The sequence below is a fragment of the Podarcis raffonei genome, chromosome 5 (assembly GCF_027172205.1).
Source record: "Podarcis raffonei isolate rPodRaf1 chromosome 5, rPodRaf1.pri, whole genome shotgun sequence".
Lineage (NCBI taxonomy): Eukaryota > Metazoa > Chordata > Lepidosauria > Squamata > Lacertidae > Podarcis > Podarcis raffonei.
The window spans coordinates 101,335,701-101,355,955 of NC_070606.1; the positions used below are offsets into that span (position 1 = coordinate 101,335,701).

Here is a 20,255-nt window from a genome sequence, read left to right on the forward strand (position 1 = left end):
ACATTCCCCTTTTTACACACACAGCAGATAGCTGGTTGCAGGCTCGTGTGAGCCTCTCACTATTATACAATTCAGTCCGTCTCAGATTGAATTGTACGTTCCTGGTAAGTTACCTTGAATCCCTCTTAAATGAATAGAGAGGCCACAATCTTATTCAAAGATGATGAAAGAAGTCTAGTCACATCAGTTCACAGTTGGATTCCTGAAGGCAGACTTAGTTATGAATATGTACATCATATCTACCCCATATGGGGGAATAATCCCAGGGCTTCTGTTAGCTGAGAGCTAGCAGAGCAGTCCTAGCTAGAAGCTGGTCAAACAAAGATGGGAGTCAAAGGGAGAGAGGTGTGCTTCGTGACTCGTCCTTTTGTTACCTGGACAGGTTTGGTCAAGCCCACCTTTAGTCACCTGCAAAGCAAGGATGCTCCAGCCAGGAGGAAGAGGAAGTTTCGACTGGCTGGACCAAACATTCCCTCGCATGTCTTCTCTAGGAAAACAAGGAATGTTGTACTTGACTGCCTCTCATGGATCGCATCTCACATATCGCAGCCTCTCTGGATTCTGCAGCAGCCTCTTGAACCCACTCCTCTGCTCCAGCCTCAGAGTCTGAACTGCCCCCGTCACAGGTTCTTCCTGCTCACTAAACCCTGTTGCCCCTTCAGCACCCAGCACCACCTCCCAATTCTTTATTTTAAGGAGATACTTTGCAGCTCAAAAGGATGAGGCATCTAACCTCCCCACAAACAGATCAGAAGGAAGGCTCCACCGAGAGAGGATCTCGTATGACTTCGCCGTGAGCAAATTGGAGGTATTCTCCATGAGATGTGGCCTGGGTGAGTTCCAAGGGAGATTCCAGCCCCACTGCTGCCTCTGGGAATAAGGGGAGCCTCTACTCTTAGACACCAGCAAGAGGGAAACGCCCCCCTAGCCCCCCACCCCAGCCCATGTCTAAGCCTCTCCCTGGGAGGTGCGCTCTTTGGATGGGGACCTCACCTGTGGCTGCGCAGGACAGAGTACCAGGGCTGCTGCTTCACATACAGGAAGGCGAAGACCTGGACGGTGAGGGTGAAGAGGACGTTGAGGATGATGGAGAGCAGGAGCGGCGGGGAGAGGAGCCGCCCGGGGGGTCGGTAGGGGGCCAGCTTGGGGTAGGCGTGGGTCAGGCTCACTGTGGGGAGGAAGAGATGGCATGGAGAAAGCGAAGAGTTTAGAAAGGTTGCCCTTCCCTTTATTGGCCAAGGGAGCTGGCGTACAGCTTCCGGGTCACGTGGCCAGCAGGACTAAGCCGCTTCTGGCGAACCAGAGCAGCGCACGGAAATGCCCTTTACCTTCCCACTGGAGTGGTACCTATTTATCTACTTGCACTTGACGTGCTTTCGAACTGCTAGGTTGGCAGGAGCAGGGACCGAGCTGTGGAGAGAGGCTCAGAACTCACAGGGTTAAGAAGTTCTGAGTGACGTCTCACATTCTGAGGCGTGGCTATGTTTACAGAGGGGAGTGTTTCTCTGTGTGTTTTTCTCTTTCGGTTTTGACCGAGAAGCGGAGATCATGTCTGGTTTTTCTCCGGGCTGAAGTACGATGTTATTCTACTCATTAAAGACTGTTGGAGATAAGAGGAAAGCCTGTGTGCAGTCTGATTTATTGGCCACACAAGCAGCAGTTTCCCCCGCTGTGTAAACTCTGCTACAAAGGCCAAAGAGGCTGGGAAGAGATTATTACCGGCACGGACAGCAGTGACGCAGCTAAGAAGGGTGCCGGACGCCATTGGCCTCCATAGGTTATGGGAGGTCAGCCAAGCTTTGGAAGCTGTTGCTGAGATGTGCCTGCGTGTGGGAGAAGCCAGCTGAGGAGCTTCTGTTACATGAGTAGGCTCAGCCCCGGGGGAGAAGGAAAATGGCTCAGCTTAAGCTGCCATGCCAGAAACTGACTAGCCATAATTGGCTGCAGTGGAGTTTTCAAGCAGAGTTTTGGCTAGTTGGGGAGCAGCTGTGGGATGTTGTACAGCGCCCACTGAAGGCTACTGGGAACGCAGAGACTGAAAGAGCTGCAGAGCAAAGTGAAGTTGAGAAGCGTGTGCTTGCTTTTTTGGCAGAGAATGTGGATGCACATCTGGTGCCGGTTGTCCTGGATGCTGAGAGGCCTGAGGCTGCTTGGCTAGCACTCCGTGAAGCTTGTGAAGCTGGGGTGGGAAGCAAGGGCCAAGATGGGGCTGCATCCGAAGGGGAGAGGCAAGATGGCGCCGGCCACATTCTTGAAAGCCGACACACAGCTGGGAAGAGCTGTGAGCCCTCACGGGGGGGCGAAGGGACTGTTGCTGTTACTGTTGCTGTTGCTGGCAATGCTGAGCCTGGGGGCTGTGTGGATGCTGCAACGTGTCTGTGTGAGGAGCCAGGAGAGAGGCCAAGTGTTGGGAGCCCTTTACCCACCAGAGGGGGTGCAGGAAAGCGTCCTGGGAGCCCCGTGAGAAGTGGGGGGGCAGTGAGCAGTGAAAGCTCAGAGACGCCTCTGAAAGCTCCAAAAGCTGCCAAGAGCTGTTTACGTCGTGAGCCTGGGAAGCTGCAAAGAGCTAAAGGCTTCAAGGCCGGCCACCTGCAGCAAGGAGAGATAAGAGCTATGGAGTTGTGTGGGAACGCTGAGATAAGTCCGGTCTCCAAGGCAACTGAGAGAGTTGCATCTACGGAAGCTGTGAAGGTCGTGGGCAAGTCTTCCTGCCGGGGGGAGTCTGTTGCCGTGACAACCAGAGAGGACATCTGCAGAGGCTCCAAGGATTGGGTTGCAGAGGTGGAACTAAGGTTCTCCACCAAGGTGCAGGGGTTCAAGTGTGACCGAGGTTCAGAGGTCACTGGGTCTGCTCTAAAGGGTTTCTTTCGCCAGAGAGGGATACGTCACAAAGTGACTTCTCCTCAGGAGAGTGGCGTGGCAGAGCTTAGGAGTAAAGCTCTGGTTCGAGCATCCGAGATCCTACTGGATGACTCTGGTTTGCCTCAAAGTTTTTGGGGGGAGGCGGTAAAGACAGCCAATTTCACGATGAACAGGTGCTACAATTCAGTGGTAGGTGACACCCCGTATTTCCTGCTTCATCGACAGAAGCCGCTTGTGCATTTCTTTCGCACTTTTGGTAGCAGAGCCATGGTGCCTGTACCAAAGTTTCTGCAGCAGGAGGGTGGCCCAAGGTACCAGGAAATGATCTTCTGTGGATATGAGCCTGCGACAAAGGGATGGAGGTTCGCATATCCAGAAGGTGATCAGACCAAGCTTCTGGTCAGTAAACAGGCTGAGTTCTATGAGCAGGATGGTTGGGCAAGGCGCAAAGCGAGCTCTGACGTTCACTCAGATTGTCTGTGCGACTCTGAGGAGGAAAGAGAGCCAGAGCCTGAACCTGCTGGTGGAGACCAGGTCCCTGAACAGAGTAGGGCGTCTCCACAGGTTGTTAAGGGAGTGTCCAAGAGTGAGCCCTCATCTCCTGTGCGCATAATGGAGAAAGCTCACAGACGCGTCAAGTCAGAGGGGGAGTCTTCTGATGAGGAAGACGCAAATGCTGGCCCCAGTGGGTCAGGAGGAGCACCCCAGTTTGTGCCCAGGCGGTCTTCACGGGCTACAAAGGGAATTCCACCTGAGAGGTTTCAGGTCACCAATGCGTGGGTTGGTTTCGCACAGTGCGAACCTGAGGTTTGTGAGGTTCAACAGGTGCCTAACAACGATGCCAGGAAGGGGCGGAAGGCAATGGGGAAAGTGTTGAACACTCAGAAGTCCTCTCAGAATGTGATTCGAGAGGGGGTGTGGAGAGAGGCTCAGAACTCACAGGGTTAAGAAGTTCTGAGTGACGTCTCACATTCTGAGGCGTGGCTATGTTTACAGAGGGGAGTGTTTCTCTGTGTGTTTTTCTCTTTCGGTTTTGACCGAGAAGCGGAGATCATGTCTGGTTTTTCTCCGGGCTGAAGTACGATGTTATTCTACTCATTAAAGACTGTTGGAGATAAGAGGAAAGCCTGTGTGCAGTCTGATTTATTGGCCACACAAGCAGCAGTTTCCCCCGCTGTGTAAACTCTGCTACAAAGGCCAAAGAGGCTGGGAAGAGATTATTACCGGCACGGACAGCAGTGACGCAGCTAAGAAGGGTGCCGGACGCCATTGGCCTCCATACGAGCAACAGGAGCTCACCCCATCACGGGGGTTCAAACTGCTGGCCTTCTGATTGGCAAGTCCAAGAGGCTCAGTGGTTTAACCCACAGCGCCACCCGTGTCCCTTGCTCATTCAGGTTGGGGTAAGTCAAATTCAGGCTCCCTTCAGCTCAAGAGGGAATTGGCGTGTTTCACATCTGACTGTGCACCTTCCTTGTAGCAGCGGCCCCAAACCCCCAAGGGAACTCGCCTGATAAATACACGACCCCATAACACAGTGATCTGCTTACTTGTTAGGCACACGACTAGGGTGATGCCGACATCTTGAAGGAGGTACTGGATATTCCCAAAGATCTGTATTTGCTAAAAGTGGGGCAGAGAGAGAGAGAGAGAATGAGTTCACGGAGGGCTCTCAGTCCTGCCGCTTGTGGACAGATTGTTACCCAGATTGTTACTTCGGATTGTTATGGAATTAACTCAGACCAAGTGGGAGAGTCTAGGGGGCTTTGCAACGGCACCCAAAGATGTCTTTCTGGGCCTGGATTCGCACACGGGTCCACGCTCCATTGCGGGAAAATCACTTCCCTGCCTTACAGGATCCCAGGCAACAAACCCATTGCTCCTTTAGGTGGAGGCTTTTTATAAAGACGGGAAGCACTGTGGATCAAGGATCTGGCTGTGACCTGGGGAGAGACCAGGGTTCAAATCCCTCACTCAGAAATGCAGCTCGCTGTGGGTGAGGAGGAGAAGATAGAAACCACCTTGAGCTCCTTGGAGGGAATGTAATTAATAGTATTAGTATATTAATTAATTATAGCAATAAAAATAAGGAAAGAAAGGACTCTCTTCAACTGAAGCCATTGTCTACCTCCAAGTTAGAACTACAGTTTAGGGGCACATGCTGTCAGTCACCCACCATTTGGCCTTTGGAGGAAGCTACTGTTAGAATTCCTGCTCCGTGATTGCAGTCATGGGATTGTTGTCTATCACATGACGGTGTGTGTTTTCATTCCACAGAGTGGGAAGTGACAGAGACAGGATGTTTATGTTCCTGTGTTCCGTGAAGTGGGACTGTTGTCCTTTGTTCTTTCTCTCTTTGCTGTCTGATGCTAGAGAGAGAGGGAGCCATGTTGCAGTGCTCTGTGTGTGTTTATATGCAAATAAAGTAGATTAGCCAAAATGCTGAGTTGCTGAGCTCTGTCACGCAAGCTGTGAAGACTCTGTGGATCCCTAAGTGTGCCGGTGTCGGTTGGCATCGGTCGCTGTGATGTTCGGGCTGAAGAAAGCTTTTGAAGCTCCCGAATGATCGACCAGAAGGGAGAGAACATGCCAGTCGGGCATGTGTCTCTGCCTGGTCCTACTCGAGTGTAGGGCGAGCGCCTGACATCTACATCTGTCAATGTTTACATATGTACGTACCCAATACAGCAGAGCAGTGCCAATGAACTGGCCCATCCCGTACAGGGTCAGGTATTTAATCACCGAGAAGGAGGCCACGAGGGCCGCACGACCTTCCCTGGGGAAGAGAAAGAGGCAGCTCAAGTGCAGAAGGACAACTTGGGGCTGAAAGACTCAGCAAGCAGCTGGGCTTGCCAGGGCAAGTGCCAGGAGTGTGCCAGTCCCAGTGGGTGGCACCACGTTAGCCATGCGGTCCCTGTTGCAGCATGGAGGCCAGGGCAGCAGTGCCAGTGGCAGCAGGACAGAAGGAAGCGTTATAAGAATTTTAAGGTCTCAAATACAGAATAAAAATTCATAAATGCACACATATCTAAACATATGAACGATGTGTCTGAAATAGTATGGGAGAGCAATCCTGAAGCCATTTGGATTCTTCCAATGCCCTCAAATACCGTGTTTTTCGCTCTATAAGACGCACCTAGTTTTTAGAGGAGGAAAACAAGAAACAAGAAAGCAACGCAAAGCCTCTTAGGGGAAGAGGCAGGAGCGCTCCCCCTGCGCTCAAGGTGCCTTGCGTTGCTTTCGCTGAAGCTAGAAGAGCAAGAGGGATCAGTGTGCACCGATGCCTCTTGCTCTTCTGGCTTCTGGGATAGCTGCGCAGCCTGCATTCACTCCATAAGAAGCACACACACTTCCCCTTACTTTTTAGGAGGGAAAAAGTGTGTCTTATAGAGCGAAAAATACGGTATTCCTCTGCAGTAAAGGAGGCAAATGGGGAAAGCCATCCCATTGCCTTTTCGCTTAGAAATCCTGTCTTAAGGGCATATTTGTGTATGAATAGGGTGAGCCTGTGACCAGGATTCAGGAAACTAAAATATTGACCATCACAACAGAATGGCCAGGCTGCCCAGGTAAAGCAATCAGTGACCATTATCAGGATTTGTGTGGCAGACCGTTTCCTTCTCTGATGTATGGATGATGTTTTTTTTTGGGGGGGGGGTCTTGGGCTACAGGGTGGGCAATTTCAGAAGTCTATATAAGGGCTTGCGCACCGTTGTTCTGGGTTCCTCCTGCGTGGGGTGAGTGGGGTCCGTTATTATTATTATTATTATTATTATTATTATTATACAACAGGAGGAAGGAGGCAGCGAGGGAAAGCCACACTGGGTCCCACAAGGCACCTCCGGAGAGGTTTGGTGTGGCGGGAACAAAGCCACGGAAGCGAAGGAGGCAAAACCCACCTGATCAGTTCCGGCACACACTCGATGTTCGGGATTTGGGAGGTGAAGGGAGACGCGACGGAAGCCTCTTGCTCCGAGAGGGAGATCCCGGCGTGAGCCATCTTCAAGGCCTGAAAGAGCATCAGCATCAGCCATCGCCCCCATTCAATCTCAGATGGAATCAAGAGAATTGTAGCAACAGGAATCGCCTTTTGGTTTCCACTTAGGACCCGCCACATCCGTGGGGAAAGGGATCCGGGTGGGTCACAAGCTTTATTATTATTATTATTATCATCATCATCATCATCATCATCATCATCATCATTAACAAATCTAATTACGTACCCCGCAGTCGTTAGCTCCGTCGCCACACATTCCCACGTAGTAGCTAGGAGACAGGAGGGAACATCATTTGAAAGTTCAGGTTTTTGTTTTGTTTTTTTAAAAAAAATATGTTAAAAATCCCATTCACAAAACGACCAGAAGCCTTCTTATTAGGGATAATGTCAACTGAAATAAAAAAAGAAGTAAGATCTCTCTTTATGTATGCAACATCCGCAGCCAGGATTTTTATTGCAAGGTATTGGAAAAATGAAACTATACCTACAAAATCTGAATGGCAAGTTAAACTATGAGAATATCTGCAAATGGCAAAAATGACAGGGAGGGTATGAGGGTATTCGATGCAAAAGGTAAATCAAGAATGGATTATATTCAAGGAATAGCTTAAACATTACTGTGACGGCAAAAAGGTCCTTCTCCCTCTCCCCTGAGCTCCGCTCCCAGAATCACGATGGCAAGCAAGGAACCTACTCTAGCTTCTGAAATTCTTCCACGAGGCTGGACTTCTGTGCTGGAGACATCCTGGCAAACACTGTTGCATTCAGAAGAATCTGTGGATAGGGAAAAAAACGCCACACCAAATAAACACAGAATTATAGAACTGTAGAGTTTGAAGGGACTCTAAGCCTCATCTAGTGGCATCTCCTTCATTGAATGTTTTCTGCTGGATCTCTCAGCGGCGTTTGATACCATCGACCATAACATCCTTCTGGACCGTCTTCAGGGGCTGGGAGCTGGGGGCACTGTTATACAGTGGTTCCGCTCCTTCCTCCTGGGCCGTGTTCAGACAGTGGTGGTGGGGGATGAGTGTTCAGACCCCTGGGCTCTCACTTGTGGGGTGCCTCAGGGTTCTGTCCTCTCCCCCATGCTTTTCAACATTTACATGCAGCCGCTGGGAGAGATCATCAGGGGGTTTGGGCTGGGTGTCCATCAGTATGCGGATGATACCCAGCTCTACCTCTCTTTCAAATTGGAAGCAGTGAAGGCGATGAAGGTCCTGTGTGAGTGTCTGGAGGCAGTTGGAGGATGGATGGTGGCTAACAGATTGAGGTTGAATCCTGACAAGACAGAAGTACTGTTTTTGGGGGACAGGAGGCGGGCAGGTGTGGAGGATTCCCTGGTCCTGAATGGGGTAACTGTGCCCCTGAAGGACCAGGTGCGCAGCCTGGGAGTCATTTTGGACTCACAGCTGTCCATGGAGGCACAGGTCAAATCTGTGTCCAGGGCAGCTGTTTACCAGCTCCATCTGGTACGTAGGCTGAGACCCTATCTGCCTGCGGACTGTCTCGCCAGAGTGGTGCATGCTCTGGTTATCTCCCGCTTGGACTACTGCAATGCGCTCTACGTGGGGCTACCTTTGAAGGTGACCCGGAAACTACAACTAATCCAGAATGCGGCAGCTAGACTGGTGACTGGGGGCGGCTGCCGAGACCATATAACACCTGTCTTGAAAGACCTACATTGGTTCCCAGTACGTTTCCGAGCACAATTCAAAGTGTTGGTGCTGACCTTGAAAGCCCTAAACGGCCTCGGTCCAGTATACCTGAAGGAGCATCTCCACCCCCATCATTCTACCCAGACACTGAGGTCCAGCTCCGAGGGCCTTCTGGTGGTTCCCTCATTGCGAGAAGCAAAGCTACAGGGAACCAGGCAGAGGGCCTTCTTGGTAGTGGCGCCCGCCCTGTGGAACGCCCTTCCAGCAGATGTCAAAGCGATAAACAACTACCTGACATTCAGAAGACATCTTAAGGCAGCCCTGTTCAGGGAAGTTTTTAACGTGTGATATTTTACTGTATTTTTGGTTTCTGTGGAAGCCACCCAGAGTGGCTGGGGAGGCCCAGCCAGATGGGCGGGGTATAAATAATAAATTATTATTATTATTATTAACAGAGGTTGGATCTGTGGGATGTGAAACACAAGAGCAGTCAAGTAAAACATTCCTAGAGTGAACATGTTTACACATGGGGAGGAATATTTGTCCAGCCAGCAGGTCAACTTCCTGTTTCCTTCTGGGCTGGGACAAACTTCCTCTGCATGTGACTAGAGGTGGGCATGGCCTCACCTGTGCAGGTAACGACAAAAGCACAGGGCAGGGCAGCCATCTCTCTCTCTGTGACTACATGCATCGAAGAAGTAACTTCTGCTTAGCCAAAGATGCCCTCTTGGCTTCCAGCCAAGAGAGGACAAAGGGACTGTCTTCTTATGAGATAGTTTCCAGGTGTATGTTACTTTTCTAAGACAAGTCTGCCTTCTGGGATCCGATTGTGAACAGAATGTGAGTGAGTAAACTCTTTTTATACTTTTATAGAAGACTGTGTCGCGTCTTATCTTTTATGAGGGAATAAGGGGGAAATACCAGAACAGTTATTATAGAGGCTTTAGTGAGCCTGAGCAAACACATCCGCTGCGAGTTTAAAAAGGGGAATGTTATGTCATGTCATAGCACTGCAGAGGGCTGGACTAGATGGCACTTAGGGGATCCCTCCTGTTCGGAATGCTACGATTCTATGAAACTGTGTCCCGGAGGAGTCCAGGGAGGCCGTGCAGAGGAGTCAATGACACAGGAGAAATCTGGGAGCGCCAAAGAACATTTGCGTCGTGGACAGAAGATCAAGACGGTCCAGTACAAGCCCACCCTGAAAGCGCAGGACGCTTATTGCTTCACAAGACACACACCTGGAGGCCCCTTCCGCCCAAAGAAAGTCCCACATTGCAGGCTGGTTCCAAGGAAGCGCCCTTAAGGATGCGTCCTGGTCTCAATGGGGGGCCCATTCCTCATTCCCTCCCTGCCACCAGCCCTAGGGACCACCCACCGCCTTCCCCACAGCGTACCTTGGGCAGGAGACTGCCGAAGTGTTTCATGAGGACGTGATAGGTGTCCCCGTTCAAGGCGAAGTGGAAGTCGCTGTCTTTCCCATTAGCGTCAGAGATGTCAATGGAGATGTCGGGAGTCTGGAAGTCAGGAATTACGCCCCAGTGACTTATTTCAGAATTTGCGCAATTGGAAGCATCTCAGCCAAACGGGGTCAGAAGCTTGGGGGCACATCCATTCCACCCAGATTGGAGCTATTCAAAAAGCTCTGGAGCTCCTGCCTTACCGTGTTTTCGTCTGAATTGAACACCTCCTCTATCAGCTGCCAGGTAACGGATGCCCGGTTGGAGCCCTCTGCCTCCCTGGCTTCCACGAGGATCACTCTGGTGCCAAAGGAGAACATCCCACAGTTCCTGGCGACTGTGATGGCTGTCTGAAGATTGTCACCTGGAAGCGAGGGGAAGGGAGAAAGTCTGTGGGTGTGATGGCCTGGGATTCAAACTCGGAGGCTGAACCTGAGGAATCCCAGCCTGCACAGGAGTCCCCGCCTCCAGAACCAGCTGAGCCAGGGCTGGGGCTTGAGCCCGAAGGGTCCTCACCTGTGCTGGGTCCTCAGGTGCAGGCACCAGCTGAGTCTGCTCTGGTTCCTGAGGTGATGGAGGACCCATTGCCTGCAGGTGCTCCACTCTCAGCCCCGTCAGGGGAAGCTAAGGTCGCCTCTGGGTCTGGTAACTCTCCTGCCTCTCCTGAGCTGCAGAGGCTCAGGGCAGAGAGGCGGAGGGAACTAAGTTCCCACAGGAGGAGAGCTCGCCTCCAGGCCAGGAGAGGCGAGTCACCTGAGGATTGGGGCCGCCCTATGCCTCGGGGCAGATAAAAGCTGGCCAGCCCCAGTCCCAAGTTGCAGGAGCAACATTGTTGGTAGCCCGTTCCTGCCGGCACCCTGTCCTGCTCTTCTGCCAGAGTTCCTGACCTCACCCGACTCCCTGCCTTGGACACAGCTTCAGCTTTGACGGACAGCCTCCATACCGCACCCTTGACCTCGGACTGGACTCGGACCTCGCCACACGGTTAACCCTCGGGACCAGCACACTCTCCCTCCCATTGCCAGTAACTAACTGAAGGTTTCCTCTTGAAGGCCCAAAGGCCGCTGGGACTTCTCTCATCCTGATTCTCTGATAGGGTGTTGACACGTCTCGCCATTCATCATCCATTCAGCCCACATTTTTCAATGGGTTTCGCGGTCACTTTCCAGACGGGAAGAAAAGTGTGTTTCTTTGTGGCTCTGGGCCAAGAGAGAACTTTCCTGGGCTTGAAATGTGCACACCAGCACCCCACAAAATACTGGCAGTCTGCAGGTGGCCGAAAACACTTGAACCGAACCCCCCTTTGAACCACCATCTTGTTTCTATTTGACACCATCCAGAACGGCTTAATCGGTTGGGAGAATCGGACTCGAAAGCTCAAACGCTGCGTGCATTTAGCCGAAGGTTTGCAAATGCCAGTATACGACCACAAAAGAAAAGCTTCGTTTCTTGGGAAATCTGTCAACTACAATGCAGTTTCAGCCTGCCTCCACCCCCGCCTATGATTTTTAGAGAGACTGAGCCCCACGTATGTTTGCATCAATAAAGGCTTGGTCTCCCCCCCCCCCAGTTAAAGCCTTTGGGAAACCCCAGTGAGGGAGAACCCCTTGCAAACCCTTCACAAACGCACAACCACACAACCACAACCTACCTACCTGTGACCATGACGCTGCGGATGCGAGCAGAGCTGAGTTCTTCCAGGACAGCCTGAGTCTCCATCTTCAGCCGATTCTCCATGACCAGGAGACCCAAGAAGGTCAGGCCGGACTCCATCTTGTCTCTGGGAGGCAAGAGGGGAGAGTGAGGGGCTTCTGAAGAGGCTCAGAGAGGCTTGGGGGCTGCTCTGGAGCACGGCCTTGGGGTGGCCGGCCCCACAGAGAGTCCTCTATGAAGTCGTCCCCCACTATGCCGCTGGCTGCCAGTGAGGCTCATCCACGTTATTAGAAAAATAGTGCCAACCGCCTCAGCGTCTCGCTGGCTCACTCGCTCCCCAACTTGCAGCACAGAGCCCCCACCGCAGAGCTCCAACCGACGGACGGGCTCTTCCCCAGACCCAACTCTCGGGCCCCGGACTCTCAGCCTGGTGCCCCTGAGATGGCAGCACCCCTAGTGCCTGTGGGTAAGACAGCCCCGCTCAGTTCCTGACTCCAGGTCACAGGCTCACCCTATTCATACACAGATATGCCCTTAAGACAGGATTTGTGAGCAAAGAGGCAGTGGGGAGGCTTCCCCATTTCCTTCCTCCTTGCAGAGAAACATTTGAGGTCCATTTGGAAGAGTCAAAATGGCTTCAGGATTTCTCTCCTGTACTATTTCAGACACGTAGTTTACATACTTATGTATGTGTTTGCCTTGTAAATTTATGAACATATGATTTATATATATGAGACCTTAGAATCCTGTAACACTTACCTTTTGGCCCTGCTCTTTCCATGCTTAAAAGTTCTGTGTCTGAGGGCTGATGGGGTCCCCCCCCACACACACACACCCTGGAGTTTTCCCTGCAAAAATTGGCTCTATAAAGCCCAGTCGGTGCAAATGTCAATTTGTGTTTTCTGCAGATTGCTCTTTGCGCCAACTGACCTTCAAAATGCAAGTTTTTGTGAGGAAAGCTCCAGAGCAGGAAGCAAGGTGGGTGGGGGGGGGGCGTGCAGACCCTGAGCCTTAAACTGCAGACCCTGCCTGGAAATTGCGGCAGAAAGGTAAGTGGTGATGACCCCTGACACGGAAGGGAGATGACTGCGCTCTTGATAATGAACGATATAAATGGAGCCCATGCCTGGTGGAGTCAGGCCAGCATCAGCCCCGGGGGCCCAACCTCAGCCAGCCTTACCTTTCCAAGTTGTCCAGGTTGACGCCCCTGTTCAGACGCAGCTCCTTGTGAGCCAGCGCAATGACGCGGAAGCCTTGAGACGTGAAGCACTTCAGCTCCCTGAGGAAGTTCTTTGGGACTGCCGGGCGGGGAGGAGGGGGAGAGAAGAGAGGCGCCAGTCAAAGAGCAGCAGAGGCAGCTAACCAAGGATGTGCTTGTTTAAAATAATAATGATTTAATCATAATTTATTATTTATACTCCACCCATCTGGCTGGGTTTCCCCAGCCACTCTCGGTGGCTCTGACAAAATGTTAAAAGCACAATAAAACATCAAACCTTAAAAACTTCCCTGAACAGGGCTGCCTTCAGATGTCTTCTAAAAGTCAGCTAGTTGTTTATTTCCTTGGCATCAGATGGGAGGGCGTTCCACAGGGCGGGTGCCACCACCGAGAAGGCCCTCTGCCTGGTTCCCTGTAACCTCGCTTCTCACAGGGAGTGAACTGCCAGAAGGCCCTCGGAGACGGACATTTAAAACGGCTCCCCCTGAAGTCCGACCCAGCTGTTTGTGTGGATACTTATTGTGGACAAATGCCGGCTCCCTTGGCCTGAAAGCGAGATGAGCGCCACAACCCCACAGTTGCCTTTGACTGGACTTAACCGTCCAGGGGTCCTTTACCTTGTTTACCTTACAGGGACATGGATCTCGGGGCCTTACCGGTGTTGGTTTTGCAAAAGCCGGCCACCGTCTCCGGGGCTCCCTTCATGTAGAGGTCATAGATGTCATTCCCAATCTCTTGCGTGATGACAGACATCCTCAGCAGAGAGGAGGAGAAGGGAAATTGGTGCAGGATCGCGATGCCTTCCAAGGGGGCCTGGGGGTGGCGGGAACAGGAGGCTCTTAGTGCGAGGTCTCCCCGCAAGCGGGTGGCTTCTATTCAGCACCACGACACCCAAGGCATCTGCGTAGGGGCTGAACTAATAGGTGTGATGAGGGCTAGAAACTTGACAAGCTGGGTGGTGTGCAGAGGCGGGCGCCCAGGATGATCAAGGGTGTGGAAACCAAGACTTAGGAGGAACACTTGAAGGAGCTGGGTATGTTTTGCCTCGAAAGCAGGAGACTGCAAGGTGACATTAGAGTGATCTTCCAGTATCTTAAGGGCAGCCCCATGGAAGAGGGAGGCAGCTTGTTCTCTGCTGGTCCAAACTGTAGGACCTGAACCAATGGATTCACATTGCAAGGAAGGAGAATCGGATTAAACACCAGAAGAACGTTCTGACCGTAAACTCCGTTTGACAGTGGAACGGACTCCCTCATTGGAGGTTTTGAATCTGCTTGAGTTGAGATTCCTGCATTGCAGGGCTTGGACTAGATGACCCCCCGAGGCCCCTTCCGACTCTACTATCCTACAGCTCTATGATTCTATACTACCTCCAGGATCAGAGGTAGCCTGGATGGCCTGCGCTTGAACGGTCCCGCCGTCACTGTGAAGAACGTAGGCTGCCTTGGCTCTCTAATGACCTGCGTGCAACGAAACAGGAGGGTCGATGGCTGCAACATGTGGGAGGCTGCATTGCCACACCCTGACATGCGGCGGCAGCGGCAAAGAGCGGACTTCTCCGCCTCCCCGAGCGGCAGTCCGGCAGAGCTTTTCCGACCGGTCAACGGGTTTGGGTCGTCTGGCCAAGAGAGCATTGCTCTGACCCCGCCAGAGTCCCTGGTGGTTGTAGAAACTCTGCCAGGCGCTTTAGGGACAAAACTGCTCAGATTTGCACCCACACGCTTAGAAAGTTGGCATGAGTTTTAATCTGCTTTCCTGTGGCTTTAACTTTAAATTACTCCTGTACGGTTTTTTTGACGATAATTCCTTTATCTTTTTTATTAACTGGTTTGAGGTTTTTCTACACTGTAATTTTCACTAATGAAACAATAAATAAAGAAATATTACGGCATCCTGAAGATGCAGAGAAGCTGCTTCAAGAAGGGTGCCCAAGTGCCAGCCCCCCTTGCCCCTCATGGCTGGGTGGGTCCAAGGAGGAAGGAGAAGTATTGCCCGCCTTGAAGGAGATGGTGATGTGCCCCTTCCTTCAGAAGCTCTCCCTGGACACGGAAGTATTAGATAATTCTCACCCATTGGCTACTATCTCCCTTTGGGGGCGAGTTTCAGATGTGCTTGGAGGAGACTGAAGATTTGGAACCAGTTCAGTCTAGAGGCTTCTGGCCCAGCCAGGACACTGAGGCTGCCTTGGTCGCCCCGGCTGAGGGCATTTGTCGGGAGAGAGATGGGTGGGTGTATTTTTATTGATCTTGCAGTGGCTTTCAGTGTTAGAATTCCTGCTCCATGATTGCGGTCATGGGATTGTTGTCTATCACATGACGGTGTATGTTTTGACTCCATAGAGTTGGAAGTGACAGAGACAGGATGTTTGTGTTCCTGTGTTCCGTGAAGGGGGACTATTGTCCTTTGTTCTTTTTCTCTCTTTGCTCTCTGATGCTAGAGAGAGAGGAAGCCGTGTTGCAGTGCTCCTTGTGTGTTTATATGTAAATAAAGTAGATTGGCCAAAATGCTGAGTTGCTGAGGTCTGTCACGCAAAATGCGGATCCCTAAGTGTGCCGGTGTCTGTTGGCATCGGTCGCTGTGATGTTCGGGCATAAGAAAGCCCTTGATGCTCCTGAATGATCGACCAGGAGGGAGGGAACATGCCAGTCGGGTATGTGTCTCTGCCAGGGTCCTACTCAAGAGTAGGCCGAGCTCCTGACATTCAGCCCCATGGACCACCGCATCCTTCTAGAGCATCTCAGGAGGGCTGGGCAGACTGTACATCAGCAGTTTTGCTTCTGCCTCTAGAGCCCTGTCCATGGCTGGTCCCATGGGAGTTGTCCTGTGGTGCCCTGTAAGGATCCATCTTGCCCCCCCCCCATTCTCGGTCCCCACTCTTGAACCTCTTTATGGAGCTGCTGGGAGGTGGGGAAGAAGGAGTTGTCGATACGCAGATGACACCCCGCCCTCTCTCTCTGACCTATCTGAATTGGGAGAAGGAGCTGAGATGCCAGAGAGGGTTTTGGAGGCAGCGATGGGCTGGGTTTGGGCCAACAAACTGAAAGTGAATCCTGAAAAGACAGAAGTCTTGTGGAAGGAGCAGATTAGATTAGGGCAATGTGCCCTTACTCGGGGAGGCCTTTGAAGATGGCTTGGAAACATCAACAGACTCAAAATGCAGCGCTCATATTTGCCTTCAGAACTCACACGAGCCCCTTTTTAAAACAGCCGCATACAGTCGCACCTTGTTTTGTGACCAGGATCTGTTCCAGAGCCCCGGACGATAGCTGAAACGGACGCAGGGCAAAGCACTTCTGCGCTTCTGCGCATGTGCGAGTGGCAAACCCAGAAGTAACCAGTTTTGGTACTTCTGGGTTTGCCACGGACATTCGCCGGAATGGACGCTAGACAAGGCACACATTCACGGAGGTACAGCGGTACCTCTGGATGTGAACGGGATCCGTTCCGGAGCCCCGTTCGCATCCAGAAGCGAACGCAACCTGCCTCCGCGCATCTGTGTGTGCGCGGGTCACAATTTGACGCTTCTGCACATACGCGTGACGTCATTTTGACCATCTGCGCATGCATGAGCGGCGAAACCCAGAAGTAACACGAGAGACCACCTCCTTCCCTAGAGACCCCCTTGGGTGTCAAGACTGGCAGAGGGGACCCTCTTGGTTAGTCCTGCCACCACCGAAATTTGGGGTGCTGAAAACCTGGAAGGGGGCCTTCTCTGCAGCAGCCCCCCAAATGTGGAACTCCCCCCCCCCAGAGGTGCACCTGACACCTTCTCTGTTCTTTGCCAGGACCCACCCTCTTCCTCTGCCTGTAATTTGTTTTCATACTGAATTTGAAAAGGTTGCAGCCCACTCCTGGGACCTGCCAGGGAAGGACTGCCAATCAATTCAGTCAGTCCTCACCATCCCCTGCCTCTGAACACCAATGGCTGGGAAGACAATCTTGGGAGAGAGAGAGATGGTGCTCATGTCTGCCTTGCGGGCTTTGGGGCAACTGACTGAGCACTGCGGTGCCAGGATGCGAAGGTGTGTGGCTCTGCCCTAAAAGAGAACAACCGCCAGCAGCTGCTGCCGGTCCACTGTTCCCCCTGCAGTCGTGCATTTGACTTTTCCTTGTTTAAAATTATCCACAGAAAGTTCTTTCTGGCTTGGTCCTGATCCCTGGGCTTGCCTGTCTCTAAACTGCCTCCTTCCATGCCTCCCAGGTCAGAATGGCAACAGAAGATCCCTGCTGGCTTTTATGTATTTCTTAAGAGCAGAGGAAGAGCCAGTGGCCCATCGAGCCCAGAATCCTGTTCTCACAGTGGTCGACCACATGCCCCAGTGGGAAACCAGAAATCAGGATTTGAATACAAGAGCAACTCTCCCCTTCTGTGGTTCCCAGCAATGGGGATTCAGAAGCATCACTGCTTCCAGTTGTGGAGGCACAGCAGAATCGCTAGCCCTCTCCTCCTCCTCCTCCTCCATAAATCGGTCCTACCCTCTGGCAGCCATCACTGCCTCCTGTGGGAGGGAGTCCCATTGTTTAACTATGTGCTACCGACTTCCTTTCGTCTGCCCTGAATCTTCCAGCAAAAACCTTCCCTTTGCATCCCAGGGTAGCAGATGCGCAAATGAAGCTACAAGGCTCCTTTGCCCCAGAAGCTATTTCACTGAGCGGAGGCTGTGATGCCAGCTGCCCCCTGCCTTGCTGGCTCCCCCAGGATGCTCCGCCAGGGTGGGGGCCGCTCTGGGGCAGGTGCGGCACTTACCTGGGTGGCACTGCTGTCTGGCTTGACAATGGTGCGGCTCACGCTGCCTTTGCTCTCGTCCGAGCTGGACTCCTCCATTTTCTGTAAGAAGGAAGGAGGAGAACACACATTGCGACTGGGAGAGTCTCCAGGACCAGATTAGCGGGTGGCAAAGATGGTGAAGGGTCTGGAAGCCAAGTCTTAAGAGGAATCCTTGAGGGGCTGGAGATCTTTAGCCTGTCTTGACACGCTTTGGCTGAGATTCCTGCCTTGCACGGGGTTAGACTAGAGGACCTTTGGGGGTCCCTTCCAACTCTACAGTTCTCTGAGTCTTTGAGAAGAGGTCCGTGTTTGTGGAAGACAATCTTACTCGGCTATGAGTGATCGCCAAAGGAGAAGAAGAAGAAGGATGATGAGTCCTGCTGGATGAGGCCAATGGGGGCCTATCAAGGGCAGTATCCAGTTCTCACAGTGGCCAGCCACATGCCTGGAGGAAATCTGCAATCAGGATTCGAACACGAGATCCATGTTCTCCCCTCTTGTGGCTTCCAGAAGCATCGCTGCCCCTCGACCCCCTCCCCAAATCCTGCCGGCCCTTGTGGGGAACGGGGAAAGGCAACTGTCCTCTGCCCACAATCTTGGGCTGCAACTCTTTCCGTGTTGCCCCGCTGTGGGCTCCCTCCAGGGGCTTTTGCCAAGCAGCAGCGGAAGGACGGACACACCAATGGCACGAGATGCAAAAGCAGGTTCTGCTGATACTGGAGCAGATTGACAGATTGTGTTGCAAACAGACAGGAAAAACCACGTCCTGGAGCGAAGCCACAGGGCCTGAGTTTTGCTCTGGCTGTTAGGAGAGGGATGGAGCCGAGGGAGGGGACCTCTGGGGCAACGTTCCCACGCTCCTCCCTGCTGGAGGTGGCATGAGGACAAGCTTCCTCTTCTTCTGCGATCTCTCATAGCCAAGTAAGATTGTCTTCCATAAACACGGTTTTAACAGTGAGTCCGAAAGTGACTGTGGAGGCCAGTTCTGGATCCACACGTCCTTCTACAATGGGGACATTGGTTTCTGGACGGGAGTTGATCACGGTGTGGATTTGCCAAGCCTGCCTTCCTCTTAGCATGTCTTTCCCTTGAGTGCTCACTGGAAGGACAGATCGTGAAGCTGAGGCTCCAATACTCAGGCCACCTCATGAGAAGAGAAGACACTCTGGAAAAGACCCTGATGTTGGGAAAGATGGAGGGCACAAGGAGAAGGGGATGACAGAGGATGAGATGGGTGGACAGTTTCTCGAAGCTACCAGCGTGAGTCTGACCAAACTGCGGGAGGCAGTGGAAGACAGGAGGGCTTGGTGTGCTCTGGTCCAGGGGGTCACAAAGAGGCAAACATGACTAAACAAAAATTATTATTATTATTATTATTATTATTATTATTATTATGCCCTGCCTTTGCCTCCCTGCCTTCCCAGCTCTTTCCTGCTCGGCAGCCCTGAGCGCGAAAGTCGACTCACCCAGTTGGTGCCCTCAAACATCTTGACGTCCAGTGGATCCCCTTGGATCTTCCCGTCCAAAACCAGCAGGGAGTGGCAGGTGGCCATGGCTCTGCAGATGGGCCCCCAGGGCAGCGGGCAGCCGCTGGAGAAGCTGTGCACAGCCTGGAAGCTGGGAGGGAAAGCAGAGCATGAGCCCCAGGGTCCCTCTCGCCAGAGGGAGAAAGAGTCCGGGGTGCCGATTAGCCACACTAGCCAGGGCGCCTTCAAAACTCTCTCCCAGGCAAATCAGGTACTCTCTATCACATGTGGTGGCTATGTAAGAAAATCCAGGTATTTGGGGAGAGCGTCCGTTCAGAATTACAAAAAAGGTTAAAGATCTCTTTTAACAGAAAACCAGAAGCTTATCTGCTGGGAATTACAGATTTGGATATCCCACAAAAAAACCGAAGGGTATATTTTTATATGCTACAGTTGAAGCAAGAGTTCTTATTGCTGCAAAACAGAAGTGATAAAATCCTCTGTATTCATGAATGGATTCAAAAACTGACAGAATATGCAGAGTTAGACAGTTTATCAGAAAAATAAAGAATAAACCAAAACAGGAGGTCTTTAAAGTGCATTTGAAAAATAATTACAGTAATTTAAATTCTGTCGCAGCATTCGAGTAATTTCAGTAGTAGCTTTAAGAAAGACATCAGATTTAAGATAAATTAAGAATTAGTCAAATTAGGATAAAAGTGTGTATTGGCAACAAGCAATATATAATTGAAGTAAGAAACAGATGGGAGGTTGGGTCTATAGTTCAAAGACCAATTTTTGCGTCATTTTTTTGTAAATAATATTGTGTTCATTTTCATTTTCATTTCTGTTTTTCTTTGTCTTTTCTTTCTTCTCGGCGTATAAAAATTAAATAAATAAATAAAAACTCTCTCCCAAAACACAGCAGGCATTGCTTGGGGTCCAAGCTCTGCAGCCCAACTGGACAAGAGGAGCCTCAAAGGGTTGTCTGGAGCAGCAAGGCTGCCAGGGCGGAAGCAGAAGCCCGTCTTTGGGTCTAAGGCGAAGGGCTACCCCACAGCAGAGTTTACTGCACAGTTGCAGCTCTTTGAAAGCCTATTTCATTTGCCTTGTCCGCCCTCCCGCTGGTCTCCCCCTTGAAAATGCAGATTGCCCAATCTGGGGGTAAACCA

General features: G+C 51.7%; 1 protein-coding gene across 2 annotated transcripts in view; it reads right to left on the reverse strand.

The window, feature by feature from the left end:
• Positions 1 to 20,255, reverse strand: part of LOC128414917 (probable cation-transporting ATPase 13A5) — a 55,991-nt gene that overhangs the window by 4,517 nt on the left and 31,219 nt on the right. Inside the window, exons 14-27 of one of the 2 annotated variants that reach the window (XM_053390882.1) lie at positions 19,084 to 19,234; positions 17,597 to 17,677; positions 14,220 to 14,309; positions 13,506 to 13,662; positions 12,811 to 12,928; positions 11,633 to 11,757; positions 10,181 to 10,341; positions 9,915 to 10,034; positions 7,554 to 7,633; positions 7,086 to 7,128; positions 6,762 to 6,871; positions 5,542 to 5,638; positions 4,413 to 4,485; positions 994 to 1,168 (exon numbers count right to left, since the gene is read on the reverse strand). In XM_053390882.1, coding sequence (XP_053246857.1) covers positions 994 to 1,168; positions 4,413 to 4,485; positions 5,542 to 5,638; positions 6,762 to 6,871; positions 7,086 to 7,128; positions 7,554 to 7,633; positions 9,915 to 10,034; positions 10,181 to 10,341; positions 11,633 to 11,757; positions 12,811 to 12,928; positions 13,506 to 13,662; positions 14,220 to 14,309; positions 17,597 to 17,677; positions 19,084 to 19,234 — 1,581 coding nt within the window. The remainder of the gene's footprint in view (positions 1 to 993; positions 1,169 to 4,412; positions 4,486 to 5,541; positions 5,639 to 6,761; positions 6,872 to 7,085; positions 7,129 to 7,553; positions 7,634 to 9,914; positions 10,035 to 10,180; positions 10,342 to 11,632; positions 11,758 to 12,810; positions 12,929 to 13,505; positions 13,663 to 14,219; positions 14,310 to 17,596; positions 17,678 to 19,083; positions 19,235 to 20,255) is intronic. The other variant, XM_053390884.1, reaches the window with a different exon arrangement.